The 27,922-nt window shown below is 38.6% G+C and overlaps 1 protein-coding gene across 14 annotated transcripts in view; it reads left to right on the forward strand.

The window, feature by feature from the left end:
* The window catches only part of ZPLD1 (zona pellucida like domain containing 1), a 98,047-nt gene extending 75,937 nt beyond the window's left edge, over nucleotides 1–22,110 (forward strand). For all 14 annotated transcript variants that reach the window (XM_014253321.2, XM_088051386.1, XM_088051387.1 and 11 more), the window contains 10 exons: nucleotides 561–674; nucleotides 5,930–6,150; nucleotides 8,471–8,652; nucleotides 9,278–9,350; nucleotides 12,364–12,461; nucleotides 13,074–13,154; nucleotides 14,000–14,171; nucleotides 15,463–15,571; nucleotides 18,603–18,632; nucleotides 20,519–22,110. In XM_014253321.2, coding sequence (XP_014108796.1) covers nucleotides 569–674; nucleotides 5,930–6,150; nucleotides 8,471–8,652; nucleotides 9,278–9,350; nucleotides 12,364–12,461; nucleotides 13,074–13,154; nucleotides 14,000–14,171; nucleotides 15,463–15,571; nucleotides 18,603–18,632; nucleotides 20,519–20,694 — 1,248 coding nt within the window. In that variant the 5' untranslated portion in view covers nucleotides 561–568 and the 3' untranslated portion in view covers nucleotides 20,695–22,110. The remainder of the gene's footprint in view (nucleotides 1–560; nucleotides 675–5,929; nucleotides 6,151–8,470; nucleotides 8,653–9,277; nucleotides 9,351–12,363; nucleotides 12,462–13,073; nucleotides 13,155–13,999; nucleotides 14,172–15,462; nucleotides 15,572–18,602; nucleotides 18,633–20,518) is intronic.
* Nucleotides 22,111–27,922: the final 5,812 nt, after the last annotated feature.

A 27,922-nucleotide genomic window follows, 5' to 3' on the forward strand; every position in this document is an offset into this window, starting at 1 on the left:
CAAGTAGATGCAAGCGTCTGTGCCAGCTCTTTGTGTAAGCTCAATTTAATTGCATTTGTGCTGCAAAGAACAAATGTTTAGCAAATAGATATAAACTGATTTTTATTCTAGGATCTTGAGCCTGACAATTGCTGAACTAACCAGGTATCTCTGTGGTTTTCCATGACTTGGAATAATAGTTTTATTTTAGCCAAGACATCTTTCTCAAGGAATTTTTACATTGAAATGTCAAAAACCAGTTTGAATTTAAATATTCAAGCAATTCTAATCTATCAATATATTTTAGAGCTTCTTTTTTTTTACCTTTTATATTATCCTTGAATACCTTTTACTTTGCCACAAGTTATGATTCAAAGTTGTAGAAGTCAATAGAAATTACACATTACTCAGGAGCAGAGAAATGGGCCCTGCTTTCTGTGACCTCTTTCCCCACAAGCTTGTGAGCTTTATCCCCAGTTCCTTTGCTGGAGACCATCACCTCCTGAGTGATAGAATGTTTGCAGTTAGCATCTTTAGTGCAATGAACAGATGTGTGTAATAACCACTTAATGTTTTGCTAGGTTTTGCAATGGAACAGGTATGGTTGCTGCTCCTGCTGACGATTAAAGTGCTTCCAGTGATTGCTCAGTTCAATGGATACAACTGTGATGCTAACCTCCATAGCAGGTTTCCTGGTAAGTATTTAATAGACTTTTTTTCTAATGGCTTCTTTATTGTCTTGGTTCAAAGCAGTGCTTATTTTTAAATACAGAGCTTTAAATCTGTCTAAAGCCTGGGGATAGGACTCCACATTAAGTGAGTGTTAACTGTTTTTGTGACAATGAACTTGCCTAATGCTGCACTTTACTTTTTTCTTAATTGCACAATGGGTCAAATTCAGCCTGGTAGCAAGGCAAGCAATTCCCCTCACACTAGTGGGGCTTGACCCACTTTTGCCAGAGCTCTAAAACATTCACCAGAGCTCATATTGTTGTAAATGTTCTCTATAGATTTAATACTCTCACACTTCTAACTGGGTTTTCTTTTATTTCTGGGTTTCATAGTTTTCTTTTCTTGCATAAGAGAATATAATTATATCCTGTTATTAAAATAATGAAATATGTATCTATTTTAAGCAAAATTAACTTGATGACAAAATTTTAGTGCCTCACTTCAACATTAAGCCCTTGGTTAGGGACAGGTGAAGCAATGGGATATTTCTATGGGTGATGCATCTTCCTTCCTCTAAGAAGATGGGAATGAAGTCATTCTGGGGACATTGGATGTTCAGAGCTGTTAATACAAAGAGAAATAGAAATGAAATGTCGGTCTTAGTGGCATGGTATCAGGGTTTACTCAGGCAAAGGATCCTTTTAGTTTCTATTACATTTCTTATCCTTCCTGCTTCAGTTGTATCTTGGGCAGAATAACAATAATAAAAAGAAGGCTGTGAATACTGTCTCTCTCACATCTTGTTTTTCTGAGATAGTGATTGAATTGAGTAGTTCAGTAATGAACATTCAGTATAGTATTACACTGTAATACCTTTCCTGTTGTTGCTTTCTGAATAATAAAAATTTTGATTTTTTTTTTTTTCTTTCAGGAAGGGTCAGCTCTTTTGTTAAATTTAAGTCAGCAGAAGGCAGAAAGTCTGTTTATTGATTCCTGTGTTACTATCACACTGCTAGGTGCTTTGTTGACATAAGGACCATCAGTGGGTTTGATTCTTTTCCACTTAATCAATATGAACATGAAGAACAGAGAAATAAGACATTCAAAGGAGACGAAATATATTGTCTCCATTCCTGAGGAAATCACATATAATATATGTGCGTGTGTGATATATATCACATATATATATATATCCCTTCTATTTAATAAATATGTATATATATTCCCCTTAGTATTAATTTTTACAGGCTTGCCTCTGAAGTGTGAGTGAATTTTGCCCCCCTTCTTCAGAGCTACCTTTTGAGTTTCTTATGTAATTCTGGCTTTTTTTGGTCCCTATTTTAGGTTCATTGAGAGGTTTACAATAGATAGAGGGAAGTTTATGTTCTTCTCTCTGTGTTTTAAAATTTTTCTCTGGTCATTTTTTGCACCTGCTCTGTGACAAAGTTTATTTGAAATGTGATACCTGCAAATTGAATTCATCTCTTATTGAGGGTATTTAGGGGCCTCTTGCAGTTCTGCCTCATAAAAATGAGTCATATCAGATTCTGTGTCTGCCAAATCTCATTGACTTGGGAGAAAATCTGTTTAGGTTACAAGTAAACAGATTTTTTTTTTTTTAAAGTAAATTCTAATCACCCCTCAATGTCCATTGAAGCTGAGAGCAGAGTCCTGCTTTTCCTTGTTTGTCATCTAAGACAGCAAAGATTCAAGGGCTAGAATTTAATCAACAGTCTTACTGTTTTGATTTTGAGAGCTAGGAAAACAATAATTCTGTTTGTCAGTTGTGCCTCTGAGATGGAGGTAAAAGCCAGGATCCCCTTTTGCCCCAGATTTGACAGGTGCTATTTTCAATATGCAGAAGGGTCTGGTACATAATGGGCTGGTGCTAGTGGGGCTGAGAGGCTGCTGAAGATGGGTGAGAGATCCTCTGCAGGGAGAAGGGGCTCACTCTTCCTGTGCTGGCTTCCCCAGCACTTGGCTCAGGCTGTGGTTTTGGGGATGCTGCCTCAGGGCCCTTGGGGCTCAAATATAAAGGGAGAGGCGAGAGAGAGGTCAAAAAGGAGAACATTTTAAAACCAGTGTCTTCCAGGCTGAGACTCACAGAACCTGGCTATGGATATGGCTATGGATAGATTTTCTTCCTTATTTGTTCCACACAAGGGGTCTTTATTGCTGTCAGCTGGAACTTCAAGCATGGTGTGCAGATACTGGAGAATCCACTGGGTGTTGAAGTTGTCTCCTCTTTTTCTTTAAATGTTGATAAGAAACAGAAGCTGTCTTCAACAAAGAGAACAAGGGAAGCCTTCCTAGAGGAAACATGGAGCTCATCCATTTTTCATTTGTTTTTGCTTTTATCATCCATCGCTTAGGTGACTTCTTGCATAGGAATGGTGCTGCATAAATAGGATGACAATCAGACAGAACTTTTGTTTCTGCACTTTGCAGGTTAATTTTAGAGTGCAGGTATGTAATAGTCATCAGGAATAAAGGAAAAATAGCCCCATTTTTGATAGATAGAAAATGCAGTGATTTTTTTGTACCAGAAGCCAGATGTGTTCTAGAGATTACATAATTAGGTTAGATCTTGCCATTATTCAGAAGGCTTACATAGGGGAAAAAAGCTTGATCTCTGCTTTGCAGTAAAGCATAGCTTTTAGAAGGCTACTGATACATAGAGCCACAGCAGCCTGTCTCCAGTTGGGACATGCAGTTTTGATTCAGGGAGTTCTTGTCTTAAGTACATGTTGAGAACTTAGTAGGGACTGAGGAAATGTTGCAGCTTTTTCACATACACTATACATTTTAATTCAATATCAGAGCAGTGATTTGATCAAAGATGAGGTCCATGGGGAGAAACTGGTTTTGAACTACACAGGTCTTTTCATTCCTCTTCTGATGGAATGACTTTTATTGATGGTGTTTTGTGGAAAACTCTTGTCCTCTGGAGGCTTTCTTGCTGCCTGCCCTGGGATGAGTTGTCAATATGTGGAGGGAAGTGGGAGTGGAGCTCCCAGCATTTTCCCACATGAGTCTCCCCATAATTCAAGATGGTCTGTTACTGTAGGATCTGTGTACTTCTTGAGCTTTACTCTCTTGCTTGAGAGCATCCTTGAGCACTGCTGGCTTGTATGTAGCTTGTGTGATTTGAGTCAGAAAGAAACCAAGTGGTCTGCCTGCATGGAAACTCTGTGACAGAGAGGCCATTATAGTTAAGGCTTCATCAGCTGGGTGCCTTCAAATCATCGCTCCTCTGACTCAGAAAACCAGAAGCTTTTAATGCAGGAATGCAAATACATTTTTGTTGTTGTTGTTTGTTTCTTTTAACTTATATAGGAATAATATTTACCTTCCCAAATTGTCAAGAAATGAGCTAGATATTTAACATCTAAGAGGGCATGAGATCTGTTTGCAACTGGCCTCAGATAAATTTCTGAACAAAAAATGTTTTATTTCCAGAATGGACTCATTTGGAAGCAATATTTCCTCATGAAGTAGTGGACAGAGAAGGTTGTCTGGAAAGGTTGTTTATCTTGCTTTATCACACAAAAGTTGGTTTTGTACAGTATGGTCTCATTTCCCATGGTGCCAAATGATAATTTTGCAAGCAGTAATGGTAACTTAATTGGTAAAGTTATTATTCTGCTTTTTGAAAAGGCTTGAAGTGAGTTATGAAATTAACTGAGCTACTTTGTTGCATCCTGCAATTCGTTACAATCTGTGCATCAGTCCAAGAAAGTGTAAATACACCCTTTGCCATTCCCCTTTTTGTACTGTCCCCCCTACCTTAGTACACTCATTAAACAGATCAAATAAATAGTCCTGCTGCTTTGGAGTTTTTGGAAAACCAAAGCATGCTGCTTCCTGATCTTTGTGTGTTACATTAGTGGGATTATGATTGTGTACAAACCAGGAGAATTTAATGCCAAATGGCTTCAACTCCTGTCTTGCCTCCAGTACCTTTCTGCCCAAATTTACACCCAGTGAGTAACATTTATCATGACATTAGCTCAATACTGAGTTTGGCCTGTTATTTTCTGCATTTGATTGTTTTGGCTTGAAAGCCACCATTAAAGCTGTCTAAATTAAACTGCTTGTTCTCCTGTACCATGGGGGAAGAACTAGTTCATTGTAATGGAAATTTCATTTCCTCTCTGCTGTGACTATGCAGTGAAACAATTCATTTTAGCAGGCTTAATGGTACATTATTGACTGAAATTGTTCTACAGTTTTTAAAAGCCCTTAATCTTTAAGCAGATGTAATAAATTAGTTCTATAAAGGAGTAATGTCTGTGTTTAAAACAATGTAGTATATATTTTTGTAAAGCACTAGGAGGAAACACCAGAACAACCCCCCAAACATCTACGGGCAAAGAAGACCTAAAAGAAGAGCAATGTTAGAGCTTTAAAGCAAAACAATCTGTTGCTTATGCCTGTATCTGAACCTGATGCTTTTCCATTCAGTACATAAAAATCCTCAGAACTTTTGAATAAGAGGTCAAGTTGTCTGAAGACGATTCTTTTGCTGTTCAAAAATTGATCAGTTTTAACAGCTGCTGTTTTCTAGGTCTTTTGTGTTGTCATAATGCGCAGAATGAAAGATTGCAAGATGCTTTGTAGTATTGATCATTGTCTTTCAAGAGCCAACTGATTTTTCATTAAAGCTCAAGTTGATAGTTCTTAAGAAAAACAACAAAAAACCCCAAAACCCAGGAAAACTAACTTTAGAGAGATCATAATAAATTACTTGGATATGCTGTTGATTGTAGTTCAAAGTCTGCACAGCCTGAGACTGTGATCTCATACAAAGTGGACTCCAGACAACTCAGAAAAATGTAGCCAGTTTCCATGCCAGAGTGGGCTGGGAGGCAGAGCTTGGCCTTCTCAATTTCTCAAAATTGCTGGAAATTTCTGTTCCAGAGGGGGCTGCTTAATCAGACTCCAAATATTTAACCACTTGCTGTTTTCTACTCTGTTGCAGTGTTTCATTATATAAAATGAAACTACTAAAAGATTTGCTGCAGGATTAATGTATTTCTTGCTTGATTACACTATGTTGCTATAATAATTCTTGTTTTTTTTCTATAGTGAAGTGATAGAGTCAAATCTGTTCTTCAGACTAATGCAATTCCTGCCTTTAAATTCTAATATTTTGCTGCTACTGAAATCTAAAAAATTATTTGTTTGGAAGTCACAACTCTAGACTAACTGCTACAGTAGTTGTATGATGGTTACTTTAAATTGTCTTACAGTGTCTGTCCCTGTATTTTTCTTGCAGCTGAGCGAGATATCAATGTTTTCTGTGGAGTACAGACAATTACTATGAAGATAAATTTTTGCACAGTTCTTTTTTCTGGCTATTCTGAGACAGACCTGGCACTGAATGGGAAACATGGGGATGCCCACTGCAGGGGCTTCATCAATAACAACACCTTTCCAGCAGTGGTCATTTTCATCATCAATCTGAGTACTTTGGAATCTTGTGGAAACACTTTAGTGGTAAGACCAAGTCAAAGTGAAATTATAGCATGGTTGTATGTACATAAGATCAAGTGAATGCTCTTGACAGCATTCTATCTTTTATAGATAATATTTACTTTGTCTTACCCAAATAGAAACATATTGCATCAAAAAAAAACCAGCAAAAGCTGGTAACTTATAATCTTGATTACTATTGAGAAAATATGGTGGGACACACATTTTTCCTCTGATTAGAAAGTATAATTTTAATTTAAGTATTTTTTTCAGTGGAAGAATGAAATTTTTCCAAGATGTTTCCAAAATTCTTGCTGACCGTGGCTTAGATATTACAGAAGTGGAGAGTCCCACAGTTTGTGTGTATCACATTGAGTAATATCAAAGTACCTATGAATAACTTAAAAAAAAAAAAGTTTAAAAATGTATTATTTTCAAAGGTTTCATTCTCTCTAGAATTCCTATTTGTACTTGATGTCTGTCAGTTTTTATAACAAGTCCCTGTTTTGTTGCTAATAATTTTGCTGAAATGTTTGATATGCTCTGTGACCTCTTTGCCTTTGGCTGAGTTTTCTTTTTAAATTTCAACAAAAAACCAGTTCAGCCAATTCAAGACTCCCTTTTCCAACTGTAGCACCTCCATGACTTGCAGTAGAAGAACTTTCCAGGAAGCACCTTCTTCCTATTCCTGTGTAGCTGGTAAACTTCTAAACCCCCTGAACCTGCTCTTTGATCGTGATCGTAAGAGCTTGATGTTTAAGAAACAAAACAAAACCACCCCCCCAGTCTGATAAGTCCAAATAATTGGAGCTCCCCATAGAGTCCCCCACCAGGCTGCACTAATACAAAGAGCAAAGTAGCAGCTGCTAAAAATATAACCAAAAATATTCCTCCCATCCTCTCTGTTTATTCATGCTGTACCCCGAATGAAGACAAAAAAGGAGCAGGGAGCATTTCTTATCGTGTTCCCCACACTGGAGTTTGACAATCCCCTGCATTTCTTGGCAGTGTTTCACAGCAAATACTTTCAAGCTAATTTTCAATAAAAGTAAAGGAAAGACAACAGTTCAGGCAGAACTTGTTTAAAACCCAGGTCTTTCTGTAATGCAGCAGACTCAGCTTTTTGCTTTATGGTGGTGGGGTGGTGATGACGTTAACAAAGCTGTAGTTGACTGTACTACTTTAGCCTGTACTGTTTAGGCAAAACTCAGATCCTGGGAAATTCTATTTTCAACGTTTTTGTGCCATTTAGAAAATTACTAGGTATGCTATGGGCAAAATGCACGCCTGCTTCTGTCTTTTAGGAGTGTTTTTTGGTAGACAAAGAAGTCAAAATTCCTGCTGCGTGTCTGCTGCTAATTATTGCAAAATGTTACAACTCATGTGCACCTCAGGACAATTATTCCATAATTAAATGGTTTTTTTAAGAAATCATGTGTTTTAAAGCTACTGAGAACATCTATTTTGCTAATACAGTTCTACAAAAAATGCTGCAGTAGAAGTCCAGTGCCATGTTAATTTGCCCTGTTGTGTATGTGCCTGCTGGGAAAGGAATTTGTGCTGCTTCTCAGCTGTTTTCAAACCACCCCCTTACTCAGATCAGTAGGTATGGATGGAGAGGGGCTGGGATGATACCAGGAGGGAAGCATCCCTCAGTTTTCCTGAGGGCTGTGTGCTCTTGCAGGCTCTGCACACTCTGTGAGCTGAGCAATACAGAATAGAACATGCCCACAGAGGTCGCATTGGCATTAAGTTAGTATTGCTTTTCAGCTCTTTAATTTCTGACAGTTTAGAGTTTATAATTAAGATTTAGAAATGTATAATATAAACAAAGGCCCACACTCAAGGTTCAACTATTTGTCTTGTGTCTGTTTATAAAGTACCTTATTTTTGATGTGTCCAAACCAAAGCTCAACACTGAGAGAATATTGTTTCTGTGAACGAAATTGCTTGTGTATTGACCTTTTTATTGGATAAGGAATCTCATTGTAAGGTAATATTTTTTAACTGTAACAGAAAAGCTGCTTTAGTTTTTCCCAGTAAGTTGCATGAATTCATTGGGAATGTAGAAAAAAAAAAGTACCTACCGAAAAATATGTTTCCAAGACTCATAATTCTTTTCAAATGTTGTTCTAAGAACAGAGGTATAGCTTGTGATTTTTATGCTCATGATTCCAGGGAGGTGAAAAACAACACAGGGAAGATGTTATTAACCTAAATTAATCTTTGGAGGTTTTAGTGAAGATATTTCAGGGTAAATTATGGACTAAACCGTCAGTGTCCTTAAGTTGTTTCGTTCCACAGTTAACTTCAGCTAATAGTAATTTTCTGTCTTCCTCAATAGGTATCCTCATCTCGAGGTATCAATGCTTATGGAAATACCTCAGTGGTGCAGATAGGAAATGTTTCAGGGTACATTGATACACCTGACCCACCAACAATCATCAGCTACTTGCCTGGGCTTCTGTACAAATTTAGCTGTAGCTACCCACTGGAGTACTTGGTTAACAATACCCAGCTCGCCTCGTAAGTGTGCTTTTCCATTGCTGTGTGTTTCATCCCCACGTTTGTGTAAGTGTGTATATGCACATGCTGTAACAGCATTGTCCATGTAGCAATTTTTGGCTGTTTAAGAGTAAAGGGAAAGGAAAAAAAGCACCAAAAGTGTTGCAAGGAAAAAGAAATACTTGTAGCATCATAATATGAAATAATATATTTTATGAAGAGACCCCTAGACAATGTAAAACTTCCCTTAAAATTCAGATGTCCTTCTGAAAAATTATAGCATTAAAAAACCAAAAAAACCCCTCACGAAATAGTTTGTAAGCTTGTAAATACAGAATGCAAGAGAAAATATTTCCATGAGTAAATGTTGTACATTATGTAAAGTGAGTTCTTTTTTGTCACTTTGCCTCTCTGCTAATTCTTCTGATTCGTGTTTCCAGCAGCATCCATTATTTTCTGCATAGTTAAGACTGTCAGTATTTCCACTATAAATTCCTGTTTCTGAAGTTTATAACCCAAATGCATAAATTAACTCCTTGTGATATGACTCATTGAGTTTTTTAATGATAAAGCCCAGTGAAGTATGCAAAAACACAAATAAGGTATCTTTCTTCATGATGGTTTTTGGTTTCTGGTTCTGTTGTAGGTCATCAGCTGCTATTTCTGTAAGAGAGAACAATGGTACATTTATCAGCACTTTGAATTTGTTGCTTTATAATGTAAGTATAAACCACAGTATGACCTGGACTAAATTAATCTCTGTGCTATGTGGATACAAACTGTTTTAGCAGACCAAAGTATATATCCCTCTTCATAATTTGCTGTTTCCTTCCCACTCCTCCCATGAGCCAAGCCTTTCTTCCAGGCATCTTTCATCTCTGAATTCATTTTTCCTTTTTGTTTGCACGTACCTGCTGTCGTGTATTTATATAGCTGGTCTTTGAGGAGAGACACAGTCTTTTTGTCCTGTATACAGTTCCTCAATTTCCAGCTTTGGCTTTCAGTTGGTAGTGCCATGTGACTAATCAATTGTAGCCATAACAATCATACTGTAGAGTGCATATTTTGTTTGCATTTATTATGTTTCTGTGTGTGTATAGGTGCTTTGTGCTTTGACAGAAAGTACTCTGTAGTATTCTGCAAAATTATTCCAGACCTATTCCCATAGCAATGAACTGTAGCACTTTGGCTTGGCTATTTTTATGCTCAAGCCTCATCAAAGTGTTTTGATCATCTGTGATTGTTGTGAAGGCTGTATTGGCTCCAGATCTATAGCCTCTGGTGCATATGTTGCCTTATATGTGGACTTCACAGATGTTAAGGGTTAATAATTATAAGTTTTCATCCAATGAAAACTGTTCGACCTTATGTTTTAGATGATTTGAATATGCATTATTTTAAAAGATTTTACCATGTAAAATGGGTTGGTGACACTAAAACATGAAAAATGCAAGGACCTTTACTTAACATTAATCCCTGAAATTATATTTTTGTGTTGATTAAAATTTTCACTCATACATTTTAAATACCTGATTTAAATATCAATTTTTCAATCTATCAAGCATCATTTTTGTAAATTATGAATCCGATTTTTTTTGCATTATTATTCATGCCATCGTGTTGCTGAGTTATAATTCATGCAACTGATTTAAAAGTCAATGCTTTATGCTTCGAACATAATGAGCTATAAATATTGCAACAGGACATTTTTCAATGGCATGCTCTAAAAAAACCATGTTTGTTTGAAAGAGCAGAGCTCCAAATAACAACCTATAATCTGTTAAAATGATGATTATAGTTCTCTCATTTTTAAATAACCCTGTAATCAGAAAGATGGGGCAGAATGAGGATAGGCAAATTTCTTAGTCAGGCCAAGCATTGACCACTGCCTGTTGACTGCCAATTCAGCAGTCAGGAATAAATGCTATTGATGCTCCTATTGAGCACATTTTTTCCTCAGATATCCCACTCCAAACTGTGCTTTCATCCTGCCCACCCCTGTAAGCTTGCAAGTTGACCATGAACAGTGGTGCCTTTTCAGCCTGATAGCAGTGACAATTACTCGCCCTAGTGAGTAGCACCATCATGAATAATACTGCTAAGGCTGGCAGATTCCAGTGGTGGACATGCCCTGCTTCACTTCCCAGGGCTGGATAAATACATGGACAGCTTGTGCACTGCCTGCATTTTCCCCTGCTGGGAGTGTCTCTTGTCATGTGGGCCCTCTTGATCTCTGTTAGCAGTCCTGGTTTTGGGAGGAAATGTCCAGCCTTGCTGTTAGTGAGGGGATGTGTACAGATGTGCTTCTTGACTGCAAGTGGCTGTCCTCTCCTAATTCAGCTGTGGTGTTATTTCTTAACACTGACTCTTCATCTTCTTAACTTACCTGTGTCTTCTGTCATAAAATGTTGTTTAGATTTACTTTGTGATGTTTGTACATGCCATTGTTAGGAAAGATAAGAAAAGCTGTTATGATAGATTCAGGGTATAATAGCAAAATGTTTAATGGGCTTTCACAGAGCCCAGCTAGCTACGTGCTTTTATGCCTTTTTGCAAATGTCTGTCCAAATGAATAAAAACTACTCTTAAAGAATAAAAGTGCAACTATGGAGTGTAATAATGAGGGTTTTGCACTTCTTAATGAGTTGCAAAATGTGGCAGAGCTAAGTATTATAGAAATGTATAATTAATTTGAAAGAAGGCAAACCTACCTGAAGGCCTCGGATACTGCATAGATTAGATATTGGGCAGTGCAATTTGGCATTGTTACCTTTGAAAAAAAATCACTTGGTCTCTGGTGCACACCTTCTTGTTGCTATCACCTGCTGCCTGCCATGGTCTCGTTTGCCACAATGAACCTGGTTGAAATCCTATTTACCAGGTGTTTTTTTTCATGTGTATTGAGTGTTTTGACCTTTCACAGGAGGCCTCAACATGGTGAGTCACTGTGCTATCTGCATTAGCAATGTTTTTGACACAGGTGACTTTACCAGACAGTGCATTTTGATATTCTCAATTAATATCTCTCACACAGGGCTGTTCCATGGCTTTGTTGCTAAAGTGAGCTTAATGGTTTAGATTTTGAACAAAAAGCCCCAGTAAAACAGCTCCATTTAAGTAGTATTTTATGGGAAATTCCCAACATTTATGTTGAATATAGCTTTCTTGAAACAGCTCTTTTGAAATACTAGAATTTAAATGAAAATGTTTGCTACTTGTAGTTTTCAACAAGGCAGCTTCCATAGAAACTATACTTTGTATAACAGAATGTCTTTGTTCTCCAAGACAATAGCTTAAAATATATAACATCTCAAGGCATTGCTACCTCCACTAATTCAAATAACCTTAGCAACCTTTCCTGGGAAGGAGTGCAGTGTGACAACCCAGTGAAGCTCCTCTGTTAGAAAACCAGAGTAGCTCCTATGCTTGCCTGTAAGCTCTGGGAGACTTACTGAAGTGTCAGTGAATGGTATGATTTCTTTAATCACTGATCCAAGCACCTTATTAAATCATATATTCTCCCAAATTGTTGCATGGGGCAAAGCCAGTCTTTAAAGACAAACTTGTAGGCAATTTCTCTGGCATTGCTTTTTGCTTCTTCCCTTACACGGGACAAAGTAAGCAATCATTCTACACAGAAGGGTCAGAAAAATTGCTGAGAGCTCAGTCTGGATGCAGATGGGTTGTTAGAGTGGAATTTCTGTTACAACTGAGGAAATGTTTGTTTTACAGGATTCAACCTACAGCCAGCAACTCCTTATTCCAAGTACAGGTTTACCTTTGAAAACCAAAATATATGCAGCTGTAAGAGCAACCAACCTTGATGGCAGGTACCATAAAGGGTGTTATTTCTTATCTTGCTTGCTTTTCAGCTCTTGTTACTTATCTGATTTAGAAGCATCTGTCTTACAGCTTTTTGTATTTCAAAATAATAGTTGGTGTTCAATAATCACTGCTCTCAGCTGGAGGGTGTCAGGCCCTTGGCAGTGAATGCATATCTTGCTGCAGTTCTCATTATGGAAATTTTCCTGAATTATACTTTAAATCCTATATTGTTTTTATTTAGGAAAAGGCCTCTGTTGGACCAAGTGAGAAAATCCAGGGCTTTTAAAAGTGGGCTGGTTTTGATTTCTAGTCCTATGGGGCCATGATTTCTGAGAGGAGGTGTGCAGTGTGTGTTGGTGTGGTGGTTGATTTAAATGAAACCAAATGATTTGATTTATAAAACTCTGCTGCAATGTTGTACTGTTTAATTTTCTAAGTTGTTGAAGAAACAGGACAAGCTGTATGTGACCTGTTTAACACAGTAACTCAGTTTCACTGGTGCTGCCTGCATTACCTGTTTGTATGTTTTTTGTACTGTCCTTTCATCTCACCTCGCTCACACCCCTGTATGCCTGCACTGCCAGTTCCCCTCATCTGTGCCTTTACTCGCTGTGCAGGTGGAATGTTTTGATGGACTACTGTTACACCACACCATCTGGCAATCCTAGTGATGATCTTCGATATGATCTTTTCTTCAGGTAGGTGCTGTGCAAACCCAGTATTTTTTTTGGTCCTCCTTAAAAAAAAATATTACACATCTCTTCAATAGTGGTGTCTTAAACTGCCTGGAAAGTTTAACCATTATTAGAAAGCAGGACCAAGGACTGGACTTATAGATAACATGTCAGAACTTCTTTGTGTGTGAACATAAATATAAAAGGTGCTAAGTCACAAGAATTATGAAGGTAGAAAACCATATATACTAAGTTTGACTATATATGTATATCCAAAGTAGTTCTGCTAGAGATAAAATAAATGCTGCAAGTGAATGACTAACCTGGCCTCTATTTTATCAAAGGTGAATGTGGTGAATGACAGTGATTTAAAACATCAGAGACTTCAGTTCAGGAAGGTAGTTCAGCAAATGATTAAATATAAATAGATGCTCCTACTTCTACTCCCAGTAATAACATTTATTTGAATTGGAACTTTGAAAAACATCTTGGCAGTATCTCAGATTAAATTTTATCTGTGACACCTATTGGAGAGGTACTGTCTTCATTTGGAGTTACCTGTCTATACTGGTTAGCATACCCGATTGCTTTTTCTTCAGGTCTCAAGTTTCTTTGAGCACTGGATTTAAATGGTACCTTGGTTACAGCTGTGGTGCTGCAAAATAAAACAGTGTTTTTATAAGAATGTGTTTCAGCACTGGAAGCTGCAGCCTGACAGGCAGATTGTGTCTGCAGATACTTGCACCCTGTTCTTTTCCAAGGAACTAAAGTGCTGAACTTGCTGCTTAAGCTATCTTTTTCTCAGCTGAGAGCTTCAAAATACTAACAGAGCTGTTCATCCCAGTTTCACTCTTCTCTACAAAAACTAGCTGTGACAAGGATCCGCAGACAACCATAATTGAAAACGGCAAGAGTCAAATGGGCCGGTTTTCCTTTGAGGTGTTTCGCTTTGTGAAGCACAAGAACCAGAAGATGTCCACGGTCTTCCTTCACTGTGTGACGAAGCTGTGCAGAGCAGATGACTGTCCCTTTCTTGTGCCAGTAAGTTGAAATTATCTGGATATAAAATAGGTGCACTGGAGTTCTGCATACAAGTGTTACGGAAGTTTGGATGGCACAGAATGAAAGCAACTTGTGCAGACTGATGCTTTTTGTGTCTGAAGGAATGTGAAACAACTAGTGAAGAATATGGAAATGAATAATGTCATCTGGAGATAAAATAATACTAGACCTGCAAACCACAGGTTATTGAATATATGAGGAATGACCTCTTTGCTTTTTGGTCCTTAATTTTTAAAAGTAACAACTCTGAGATGGCTTTTGGTTGATATTCTTAGCATAGTAGTAAGGTATCCATCATCACAGTGGATGGAGAGAAATATCTTAGAATATAATTTATGGAAAAGTTAAAGCTATAGGAAGTGCTGTTATATTGACAAGGAAAATTTATGAAAGTTTCTCATAGTGAAAAAAATACCATGCCCCTTAGAGTTTATCATCTGAAAACTGCTCTTTTATTGAAGTTCATGAATTTATGTCTATTTAACTAATTTTAGGAGTATCAGGAACAACAAATATATTTTGGAAATGGAAACATTTAAATAAACATATAGACACAAAGTTCTGTGATGACTTCAGAGCACAGCATTGTTTCCTACTGAATGACTTCCCATTTGGAATTTTAAAGTGTGGTCAGTTCAGTATACTCCTGGAATTTTGTATGTTTATATTTTTATATTACACATTTATGTAATTTGGTTTGCATTCAATTTGTGTTCTGAGGTTTCTGAAGTTCTTTCATGAGAAGCTGAAACTAAGGAAATGCTCTTGTTTGAAGCATGCTTGATTAACTAGATACCCTAGATTAAGGTAGATGGTAGGTTACAAATGTTAAAGGTGGATTCCAGATGGGAATGCTGAGGGTTGTTTTAGTGTGCCACTGCTATTTAGAACTCCATGGAAAATGTGCAAACTCTCACTCAAGAAGCTTGCTAGAACAGGGATTGTCAAGCAAAACAGATTTGTTGGGGAAAACTGTAAACATAGTTTTGGGAAATTAACTACTGAAAGTTTAATATACTATGAGATGGATCATGTACACAACAGCAATGTAGTTTTGTAAACAAAGTGAGGCAAAATAAAATGGGAAGCCAGAAATTTATAAGATACACTTCTAGGCAATATTGCAGATGTTTTTATTTCTTAGTAATTTAATGCATACTAAGAAATAAAATCAAAGTTGTAGTATTGCTTACCAAAGAGTTCATATTACATCAGGAAGCACAAAAAGGGCACAATTCTTAATCTGTGATTGTTTTGACTGACCATTCAGATCTGCAGTAACAGAGAAAGAAGAGACACTGGTGGAAGGACAACTTGGCGCCCTCAGAGCACATCTGGCAATGCTGTAATCTCTGCTGGCCCCATCATTACCAGGAGTGGTAGGAATAAACAATCTTTCTCTATGGACTGCAGGAATTTCAGAAACCTGGGGAAATGTTTTGCAGTTTAATGTAAATTTGCAATGATGTAAAGGGTAAATTCTCTATGAGCTTGCTGAGTATCATTTTTACTACTGATGATTATTTTTTACTACATTTTTTACTACATTTTTTACTACTTTGTTTGGTAGAAATTTTGAGCTAGTATTTTTGTTTTGCTCTCACATGCTTCCTCCTCCAATAAAATCACTGTGGGATACTGTTATACATATAAAGCCATTATAAAAGTCCAGACTCAGTAGGTTGACTTCTTTTTTTGTCAGATTTCACAGGAGATAATAGAATTTAAGGTACTGTGCTCAATGTTGCAATTTAATTTGGATGGATAATGAATATTCACTGTCACTTTCTATTTACCATTTCTTCCAGCTTCCCTCTGGGTTTTTTATCTACATATGGCTTAAAATTAGTGCACACTATTCTTAGATTCAGCTATAAGAAAGAAATGGGACAAAACCATTGTAAATTTTAAACAGTGGGCCAAAATCCACTGCTTTAAATTGAGGGTGAAAAGCCATGATTTTCATTTTTATTGCCAATTGTTTTAGGGAAAAAAAAACCCAAAAGGCAGCTCTAAATGTAACCTGCAGTGTCTGAAAAAAAATAAAAAATGGATGTGATTGCTGTTTAAGTTTTACAAATTACATATTTATAAGTAGTTGCAGTTAAGCAACTGATTTCAGCAGTCTTAGGTTTAGGTTGCTGAGAGTAGGACTGAACCTGGTCTAGGAAAACTAATTTAAAACTCGAGAATAAAATCTTTCTTTAAATGCCAGCTGGTTGTACCTGCATACAAAGAGAGCAACTGACCCTGCAGAGTGGGGAACCACCTAACAAGAGACCATTTCTAGAACAAATAGGCTCCGTTATGAGCAGCATTTCTGCAATAAAAATGAGCCATTTTTTTGCATTATACCTGGTCCCATTTGAGCTGCTGCCATCTGATTAGCCAAGAAAAAGTGAGAAGAGCTAACTTCAAAGTTGCATACATGAGTACATGTGGGAAACGAATGGCGGATTTGCTCAGCCAGGCAAGCGTGCTGGAGTAACGCTGCCTCAGGCAAGGAATGGAAACTTGATACAGATTCTTATACAAGCAGCCCCTGCTAGGTAATACAGCTCATGATTCAAGTCCTGTGAATGCTGTTCTTACAATTAAAAAAACAAAAAAAAAGAAAGATACTTATCAATTACCTTTAAACACTGCATAGCTTCAAGCAAAGAGATCTGATGGATGTTTAACAGCCCAAAGAAAGGATAAACAATTTTATAATTTCATGACAACTGTTGAAGTTGTTTAAATGAAATCATGAATAAGGCTGAAAAAAGGAAACCAATTTTTTAGGTGTGTTCTAAAAGTGTGTGGGTAAAGCTTTTTTGGTTTCTCCATCTTCATAGTTTCATAGTGCTTTCAGAGCATTCTACTCATGCTGACAGAAGGATGTTTTAATGGGAAATACTTTAAAAAAAATGGGATTACATTCTAAACTCTGACACAAATTTAATGAGTGGCAATAAGCAAGTCCCTCAATCTGACTTGTATTTTCCTTTTTCTTCTGGATCAGAAAGAGGGAATTAGTCCTGCTGTCAATTCCCATTGTGAAAATAAGCTCATGTGAACCAGGAGGTTTATGAATACTTTCATTAACAAACTAAAAGGGGGAATATCATGAGAGAACTTGACCAAAATTATCTGGATGATGGATAAATTTGGATAATTTTGGTTAACTTCTGAAAATTTAGGTAAATTTTGGAAAAGGAATGCACTCAATCAGTCCAAACCACTGGCTTGCATTGATGTGGTACTGCATGGAGGTGCTTTACACTCTTTTCAAGGCCAGCTCTGGTCTAGCTTTAGCACAGATACATTTGTCCAGAGCTCATCAAACCTGCTGCACCTTTCTCACCACAGTCCCTATGCCAGTAGGAGGACTGTGCAGATGTGCAGCCCCTCACTTCCCTCATTTAGAGTGGAGCTGCAGCTCTCCTGGGCTGGCCTGTGCTCACCAGTACCTGCAGAGGCTCCTCAAGGTAGCCAGGTCCCCCATGAGCTGTCACCAGCTGTTCTGGCAGTGGAGCTGCTGATGCAGCTGCCTTGGTAGGAACTGAATAGTGCTGCTGCAAAATAGTGATGGTCCTTCTCCTGTGTGTTTCTGAACTCATGTTTCTAACATTTGGCTCTTTTCAGAGAAAGGTTATTTTTTTCTGTTACTCTAAAATAAGTCATTAAGGGAGACATACACATGAGAAAATGTTTTAGTCTCTCTACGGAAACAAAGAGGGTACCTACTTGTGAAGTTAAATTATGTAGCTTTTGATAGATGTCTCACTTTAGCTTGGGAGACAGCTGCTCAGAAAAAATGTATACGTGAACTGTGCTTATGGATTGCACAAAAAAAACCCCAAAACAGTGTCAAGAAATGTAATTCTGAAATTGACACTGATAGGTAAAAACTGAAGGCAAAATACAAATGTTAGCCTGACTATAAAACCACTATGTAACTGCCAAGAAGAAAATGAGCATGGTGAAAAGAGTTTTTTTGTAATAATTTATAGTCACTGACTATAGTTTTTTCCTATAGAGTTATTTTATAATATGATTAAGTGAATAGACTTACACATAACTTTGTGCTTATGCTTGTGCTCTCACTGAGGGAGAAAATGGAACTGGCCATCTTTTCAATTAAGAGATTCCTGATTTAAGGGGGTGGGTTTGTTCTTCCACAAGACCTTAAAAATATTAATTACTATTTTAATATCTCCTGATATTAAAAATGAAGCAATGACATGCAATTAATGTTATTGTCCATATTTTAACAGAGATGCTAAAAGCTGCTAGTCAATGTTGCAAGTAGAGCTGATGTATTTTTAAAATAAAGCTACAAATATTAGCTTTTGTGTTGCGCGAGGGGAGGAGGTTGGCAGATGTATTTTAAAAGTATAACACGTGCCATTTTTTTTTTTTATATAGATGAGACACCAACCAACAATTCAGAGCTTGGTAAGTTAATCAGAATTCCAAGAAACATAAGGGTTTATGAGAAAAGCAGAGCTGAGGATGAACCATTTTATTTAATATTTATGCACTGGGATTTTTTATTTTTTTTTTTCTTTTTGTGGTTTTTTTGTTGTTTAAATGAGTCAATACCAACATGTGTTGAAAAGAAAGCAATCGGTGAGTATGGAATTCTCAGTTTAATTTGTGCACCCAGTACCATCTGCACTGAAACTTTTAATTCCTGTGATGAAATGAAAATGAAGATCTGATGCTACAGCATATGAGGGTGAAGGGTACATTATAGCCACCAGATGCAAAACCAGACTTAAGCAGTAAAAGTTTCCCATGCCACACAGGAGTAGAGCAGGAAAATTGTTATTATGGTGTGGTCTAGCAGGGTTCACATCTCAAAACCTGAAGGTCAGAGCTTCAGCTCCTGTTCTCCTAGCATTTAACCACACAAAGAGCCTGTGGAGAAGCTTGGATAGAACTTGTGCCCTGCTAGGGCAGTGAAGGAAACAGGCTGCTGGGGAGATCAGCTCTTAAATTTTAGGGTGCTTTTCCTTTGAGTCCTTGGAACACTTATTTCAGCCTGTTACTGTTCTCCGCTGGTAACTAGGAGTGGCTGATAGCTAAGAAAGGATGATCAGGTGGTACATTGGGCCATTCCACCTTGTATTTTGTCATAACTGGACTGAGTGGAACAAGGAATCCATCCTGCCCTCTGAACTCTAACACTATTAGAGTTCCTTTCTTTACTCAATTTAGAACATATGAAAGCAGCTGCTGTTCTTGTCTGTCATGGAGAGTTCTGCCTGTAATTAATTGCTCCCTGGTGTGGTCCTACCCATGGATAAAATTAAATTAATAAAAAAGCAAATTCTTTATTTGCTGCACACAGTTTGCTGTGTTAATGGCTGCTACCTTTCCTTCCCATCCACCAAAAGCAGCAGCTTCTCCATCCCAGAGCAGCAGCCTTTCCTTTGCCTGTTGCTGTCCCTGTGGAGAGCCCAGAGGTAGAGAGAGGCAGGGTTACTGATGTAGGGCTCAGAAAGCAGCAAAGTGTTGGGAAGGGCAGAGTGACCAGATCAACACTGCTGATTTCCCTTCAGCTTGGGTGAGGAGGGTGGGATTAATGGTGTTGAGGGCAGGTGGCTGCTTCTGGGATGAGCAGTCTGTTTTCTCACATGGAAACTGTGTTGTCATTTCACCTCACTCACCACCACTGGTAAATTCTTGTTGGTGCTCAAATGATTTTTTTCCCCTCCTGCTAGAAAATACAGTACCAGCTGTGGATGTATGTGGCCCATTATCTCAGAACTGGTCTATGAACAGCTTTCTGAACTTTAATAACTAGTCACCTTTTCTACCTGAGAATTGATAAACATATTAAGAAGCCCTTTCTGAAGGTGTACAACAAACTTGCAGAATGTCCACTATCCTGTGACAGACATGTCTGCTGATTTACATAAACTTTGAATTGAAATGTAGACAGTGATAGTGGGGAAGAAATCATTTCATTAGCTTGATTAGGCCACAAATCCTTACACATCTACCTTGACAGTCCTTGGACAAGTCCTTGAATAATGATAGTCTTGTCTTGTGTAACACAGGTCAAGGTTGGTCACTAGAAGATGAGGGATAATGCCTTAGAAGGCATACATCTTTATCCCCCAGCATGATTGAAATTGAAAGATTAAATTACTGTTTTCAAAATGTACTTAGATAAGCTTTATCCAAGTAGACAGCTGCTCATTCTGAAAGTACAGTTTTAGTTCCTTCTTTGCAATGATTCAGTATGTTGGGTGCTGGAAGGGGAAGGCAGAAGTGTTCGGCACGCGTGAGAGATAAAACCAGATCTTACCTGAGAATTTTTCTTCTCCTTGCAGCTCACCCAAACGGACCTCCTTTCCAGATGAACACAGTCACCAGTGCGCTGATTTCAGGCATTGTGGTCCTAGGAATTTCGAGCATTTTCTTTTTTGTATGTTCTCTAACCCTTCTGCACAGAAACTGGCCCAACAGCTCAGTCCTGAGTGGCATCCGGAACCCAGTTTTCAACTGAAAGTGATTATTTGTTTGCACTTTGTGTTTGGGGTTGCCTTTCTCGTCTGTGAAATATGATTCCATTAAAAAGTAATATTAAGGCAACACTCCAGTGGTATCCAGCTTCTGTTCCAGCTATTCTATATCTGTAGGTTTGCTAGATGATACTGTGTAGGTAAGCAGCAGTGATGTTGGTAACAAGCCTAGAAAATGTTGAGAATCTCAATTGTGTTTGCTATCAGACTGTATGATGTTTGCCCATGAATGTGCTGACAATAGAGCTCATGTCTTCATCTGCTCAGTAAGGTCTAAAAGCTGAAGAGGCTGCAGATGAGAACCTTTCCAAACATGCCACTGTAATTCAAAGGCTGACATATTCAGAAAAATTCATAACTTCATAAACACCTAGTAAAATAAGGATCACTTCTCTTTTGTTATTTCATTTTTCACAAAAACAAGTGTGTATCAGGAGGAATTTGCTTTCAGCTGTCTTGGCTAAAAATAACCTAAGAAAGCCTTGGAACAAGTGAGTTTTACTTATTTGTAATTTGGAAGTATTTTCTTAAACATGTCATCCATTGGCTTGTGGAGATACCATGTATCAAGTATTGCCCAAACTTTCCTCACAGAAAATTATTTTTGGAGCACAATTTGGAAACTGAGTAAAACTCTCACTAATATACTAATCGTTAAGAACAAGTTTTGCCCCGTGAGTTTTTCAGTTCTCAGACAAAACTTCTATTTCCACATGAGGAGTCACCAATCAGTGCTTATTTTTTTAGCAGATTTTTTGTGTGAGTTAGACGTGTTCACTGCATGGATGAGGGGAAGAGGGCAACTAGAAGGATAACAGGCTACAAGCAGTACTGTACTGTTGCCTCTAGTTAATCTGATGAACATCAACTTACCTGAAGCGAGTGTGAGTGAGAGGTGCCCCCAAACAGGAGCACAAGGCAGTGGCTTTGCTGTGTAGAGTAGACAAAAATGCTGGTACTAGAAAGGCCACCATAGACACAACATATTAAGCTGGACTGGATAGACAGTTGGGATTTTGGTCACACATACAGCAGTTAAATTTCATTTTTCATGTACTGTACATATTGGCCTAGAAACACCTCATTGATATTTATCATCATCCTGTGTTAACCGTGTCTGTGTCTTCACTGATGTGACAGAACTGGCTAATGATCAGGGCTTTTTGGCTCTCAAGGCTAAAGACAAATACAGTCTTGTTCTCAGTTTTCTCTGATCCTGCAAATGCTGTATAAAGGCCTGTTGTTTGCAAATTCCACTGTGCTGTAGGGCAGTATCCCTAACAACCAATACTGTGCCTGTTTTCCTCCAGTCTTAATACCTCAGAAACATTTTTGCACTTCAGGGGTTAGGTCTGATGACATGTAAAACACGATTGTTTAATAAAATTATTTTAAATGTTTCAGAGTGGATGCTTTGTCTGAACCGTTTTCCTCCCCCTGTCCAATTCTGAGTTTTCTACATGCTTCCAGGGACCTCATTCTACAAAGAGGAAAACTGGACTTGTTTTTTTAAGTTGGTTTGGTAAGAGCTTTCAATATACAGGATAAATTAATGTAATTACAGATTTAGTGACCTTTAAAGGAGTGTGGTAAACTCTGGAGGTTTATATTCAAGCCTGGGGATAAATAAATTCAGATAAACTATTTTAATTTACTAATAAAGACAACCACAAAAATCCCATTAATGTAATTGCTATTTAGTAAGGAGCATCTTTAGCTGAAAGTTTCCAGTGATAGAGGGTAGCCATTATCATCCTCAGAAAGTTGTTTCAGCAGTTAATTGCTGTCTTCAGTACTTCCTAAAATACTTTCTAATGTGAATATGCCCATTTTAACTTACCAACCATTAAAGAATGTCAGGCTTAAGTCTGCTAGAGAGAGGGAGAGACCCCTTTTCTAACACAAATCCCATGCAGTTTGGTTAAGACCACAGGAAAAGAAGGTCAACGGTGTTGGAAGTAAAAAAAAGTTGCTGATATAATATCATTCTTGTCCTGTTTGATTTTTATGTGTTTCTGGAAGACAGTTTGTTGCTTTTCTATAGGAAATGTAATTAACAAACTCTTGTGGACCACATTTTTTAAGGCTTGGGTTACCTATTACAAGAAATGGAGTTGCTACTCAGTTATGTAATATGCAGAATGTTATTCTTCTATTTTTTAAAACTTCTGAAGTGGTTTGTTTTTTTGAAGAACCAGGTAAGATACCTGTATGACTTTTCCTCATGTGGAAATTGCTAGGTATTAAAGGGTGATCCCCCTAAAATTAGTGACAGAGTCCCAACATCAATCTGTGGGAGTCATTACTGAGCTCACTATGGATTGTGAATGTATTTGTCTCCATCATTCATTAAAAGAGATAAATATGAGTTCCTCCTTGGTAAAGAAACATGGAGAGCCACAGGTGGAAAACGATGCCTAAACCGAGGCTTATCCATTTACGTTTCTGACATAGGAATGATTTAGGAATTGCTGGGGAGCTGAAAACTTGAGCCTGGCTGGCAAAATATTTATGGGGAGGTGAAGACTGACTGAATTTGTAAAAATATCCCCATTCTGGCTTGTTTGAAAGAAATAAAATAGGTATTAAGGAACATGTGGATTCCATAATTTGTGACCTCACAAGTTTCAAGTAACAGGTTAGGCAGAAGTTGAATGATGTGCATGAAGGTTACCCTGCTTTTTGAAGGACAGGATTTCAGGTGAGAGGGAATGGGGAATGGATTAAAAATATAAATTACATGTAGTGGGCACTCAAAAGATCAAGTTTTAAATGGAGCACCGGGCCTAAGAAGACACTTTGTGTGAAGGAGCTCTGGCTCAATACAAAATGGGTGTCTCACAGGCGTCAAGTGAAGCAGAATTTCTAAAAGAATAGTTGCTCTAATAATGCAAGCCCTTCTTTTAGGGGTGCCTGTTATATGTGTTTTAATGTTTTTTTTGCACAGAGGTCAGGTTTCTGCAGGTCAGCACAGTGTGTTGAAATATTCTCAGGTCCGTGTCTCAGATTGTGGAGCAGACCAAAAAGAAACTGAAATTTTAAATCCAGTAGAATTGAAGAAACCTATGAAAGGGTGAAAGAGAGAAGACACTCCCAGACTTCCCCCTTGGAAGAGATAAATAGCATTTCCAACTGGAGCTGTGTATACCAGTGCTTGGGAAAACTTCTGTTGATATTTGAGAAACAGGCCTTAGATGAGGAACCTGGAAGTAAATCACATTTCCTACTTTATTCAGCAGACAATATTTCTTACTCTTGATATTTCTTAGGCTCCACAAATGTGCCAGAAGAAGCAGACTTGCCCTTATTACTCATGTCCTCATCTGGAGGAGACATAGGCAGGAGTATTGTGATAAACTAGGAAATGTTCTAAGTGTTGTAAATTGGTCCTTCCTCAGGTTACTCCCAGCTTTTATTTCAATGTCACTTGGACCTTCCACTGTGCTTTTCAGGAAGAAAAAGTAGGATGGATGTGGAAGATACATCAGAGAATAGCTCTGCACAGACTGGACCCGTGGTTTTAGTACTGTCATGGCTCTTTGCTATAATGTCTGTTTTGAAATGTTTTATTAATTTTTCTGTTATTAATAAATTAACTCTTTCCTGGTCTTTAAAAGAGTATGTGTGTACAATTAGGAAGCACACCCTTGAGAACAGAGAAATAGAAAGTATAGGGTGGAAAAGTTGTTCAAGTGACTTATTTTGTGAAAAAGGTAAATTAATCACTTTCGGTAAACAGAGGAACGTGCTGGCCAGCCATATTTCATATGCTGCTATTGCACTTGTAACCTCTACTTTTGGACTTCAGGGTGCAGTGTGAAAAGTACTTTGTGCTAAAGCAGGATCTGTTCCTGTCTTTGTAACCAAAAAATACCATTCAGCCATAGCTAAAATGTTTCAGCTGCCATCCCCTGCTGAAAGGGGAAATCTTCAGTCTTTTGAACTCATAAGATGGTGGTGGTTATAAACATTGACTATCCTCACCTGAATAAGCATCAAATGCCCTGTTTACCTCCTGAACTGCTTGTGTATAGACTCTAGGTCTCTTAAGTGTGTTTATCAAACTTGCTTGTTTTGCATAAATAAAACATAAAAATAGCTTTGCTTCAGCATGTTTTCAACCCCTTTTTCTGGACTGGAGATTGAATCAGGAGAGGCCCTGTGTTCCTGCCAGCACTCTGCTTTATTTCTCATCAAGACAGAGGCTGAATGATATCCATTGCAGACACTCTTCAGAGTGGGTAAAGAAGGATCTGCTCTTGTGACTGTTTTCTCCTCAGTGCTGTAATCCCTTGTCTCTTGATTCAAGCCGAGCTTGAATCAAGCTCTATTCAGACAATTTTATTACTTTTTATCAGGTAGCAACATCTCTCTGCTCAGCAGCTGTTTTGAGGGACAAGTCTCATTTTAGTGTGGTTTTTAAAACTGATTTTTTGATTCTCTTTTTTTTTTCACTTTATGAAAAGGAATTAGTGAACTGGTCTTGTCAGTACAATTACAAGCTACTTTATGCAGCAGATATTCCTGATTTGTGTTTTCCCCTCTCCAGATTCTAATAGATAAAAATAATGATCCTGTTAATTCAAATGCTAATTGCAAATGGCTGTTAGGGAAAAAATTCAGTGTAGGGTCTATACTGGCTGGCTCAGAGGCTCATGCACACACAGCAGGTGTGTATTCTGCACAGGCTTGCATCCATTCTGGAGCCAGTGCCATGTCAGGAGGTAAGGAGACTGGGCACTATCTCACTTCAGAGTCAAACCCTGCTTCTGGTTGTAGGGGCTGCACAGCTGAGTCGATGCCACAGGATGGAGTGATGCCTTGGGGCTTCCTCACACCAAAACCCTGAGCACTGGGTTGCATATTGTCACAGCCCTGCAATTAGTATGGCCAGAACTGTGAGATGGGTGGTCAGGACAGGTGCTCCCAGTCAGCCTCCTCAGAGTGTCCTGGTGCCTCCCAGGCTGCAGGTCCGACCCTGGAGGAGCTCTGCACGTGTGCTGTAACCTGGCAGAGTGCAGTGCTGCTGCTGTGTGCTGCTGCTCCCAGAGAGTGCAGAGCAGCTTGTTCTGCTACACCTGAGCTCCACACAGACTTGCCCTGCTGGGAACACTGACTAAATACAGAAACAGAAGTGTGTGAGTTAGTGGGAAATCACTGACTAAGCCCCTTTCTGGATAATTGTGCTTGTTTCCACAAATGAAGGCAGGGCAGGGAGATGGGGAGGTGTCAGGACTGTGGCCTCAGGTGTGGGGGTTACAGCCCCTACAGAATGGGCTGTCGAGGTGTCAGGCCACAAGGAAGAGAAGCAGCTCTATTCCATGTGTTATGTGGCAGGAATTTTTAATGTTTGTGTTCTCTGTAGGGCAACCAAACATCTGTGGCTGGCCTGCTACACTCTAGAGCAGTTAGTGCATAATGTAGGCTCCATGGTTATAAACTAGGAAGGACTGTGTCATCCTGGGGAAATCTGCTTTGATACCAAGCTTACATCAAGACCATAGGTCTTCAGATTGAAAACTTAAGCACTCACCTACTTTTTTCTTGTGCAGATCACTTCTACAGCAGCAATGTGTGTTTTGCTTCAGTGGCACTTGGGTGCTCTCAGTTCTGTCAGCTTTTTTATCAGTGCTTGCAGAACGCTGTACAGGTACAGTGCTCAGATAGGAACCTCTTCCTGGGAGCTGCTATTAAGTTAACTTCACTTAATAAAAGTGTTTCTGGTCTATCAGACCCAAGCTGTGAGTGACTTGTACCTTGACTCCTAATGTGAAACTTGGAAATGCTTTGAGTATGGTCCTGTTTCAGTTGCTACCCTAATTTTAATCCTTAGAATGGAAATTGCCAATATCTTATGATGTTGCATTGTTTTACTATTTTTCAAATCTTCAAATTATTTAAGCCTATTAGGTTCTTCATTCCCTCAGCGGGTGTTCTAGCCTCTGACTACCTTGTTGGTTCTCCACCAGACTTCTTCCAATTTATTGATGCTTTCCTTCTAATGTGGGGAGTTAGAAAATGACATAGGACATCTAGTTTGTGCAAATAGTGGTGAGTAGTGAGGGGAAATGACTTCCCTCAATCTCCTGGCCACGCTGCTGTTCAGACAGCCCAGGACACTGCTGACCTGCCTTGCTGCCAGGACCCACTGCTGGCTCCTGTGCAGCTTTCCATCCACCATGGTCCCCCACTGCTTTTCACCAGGGCTGTTCCCAACCCGTCAGTCCCCAGCCTGCATCACTGCAGGGGTTACTCCCATGCAGATACAGGACATTGCAGTTGTGGGACATACAGGATGCTGCAGCTGTACTTGTGGAATTTCATGATGTCCCTGTCAACCCATTCCTCCAGTGTGGTGAGGTCCCTCTGAATGGCCGCACCTCTCTCAAGAGTATTGGGTGGTGATCTCAATTTGTGGCATCTGAAAATTTTACTATAGTCTTCTCTGTCACCTTCTCCAGATCACTGATCTAAACAATCTAATCAATTGTACTAAAGAGGACAATCTCAAGTAGACTTCCACAGTACTCCATTTGTTGCTGGTATCCAGGTAGAGAGTGACTACTACCCGCTAAACTAAATTGTTCCTCCATCTAAAACAAAAGAAGAAAAAAATAACTAAATTGTTCTTTCCACTGAAAGAGATTGTCACTGTCAGCTCCAGGTTCATGTTCTGCTGATCTTGTATGACAGGGACATCGACGATGCTACACAGCAGAGGTTGTTATACTGTTTATTTCTAGTCAGGAAATTACATCAGAAATCCAGTCCTGAAGAGGACTAGTGGTACAAAGTAAAGCACTAAGGAGCTATGCTTGGGCATGTTGTGTTTTCTTGGAAAGGTGCTTATTTTCCTTGGAACCTTGTTTTGCTTGCTAGGTAGTACAGGGTGAACAGTGAACCAGGGTAATTTTAAGCAGTGTCAAGCAATGTTTGAAAAGGAGTTTGCTGCTGAGTTGAGCCCTATCTTCTTTACTTAAGAAGTTAAGTTTCCAGTGAATAAGGTAGGGAAATGGTTTAAAATAAAAGACAATGTCTGCATGATGAAACCAGCTGATTGCCCAATTGGACAGTGCTTCTGGGTCAGTCTCTTGTGCTGGAAGGACAGCTTAAGTTGAAGTCATGCTCTGTACTTTAATTCTTAACCTTCTCCCCACATCCAGTGTACTTGAGCCAGAGCATTAATCCTTGGCATCATTCCTGTGCAGTTTT

This window comes from Pseudopodoces humilis, chromosome 2 (assembly GCF_049639895.1).
Source record: "Pseudopodoces humilis isolate 2021_Gansu_Grassland_sample_001 chromosome 2, ASM4963989v1, whole genome shotgun sequence".
Classification (NCBI taxonomy): Eukaryota; Metazoa; Chordata; class Aves; order Passeriformes; family Paridae; genus Pseudopodoces; species Pseudopodoces humilis.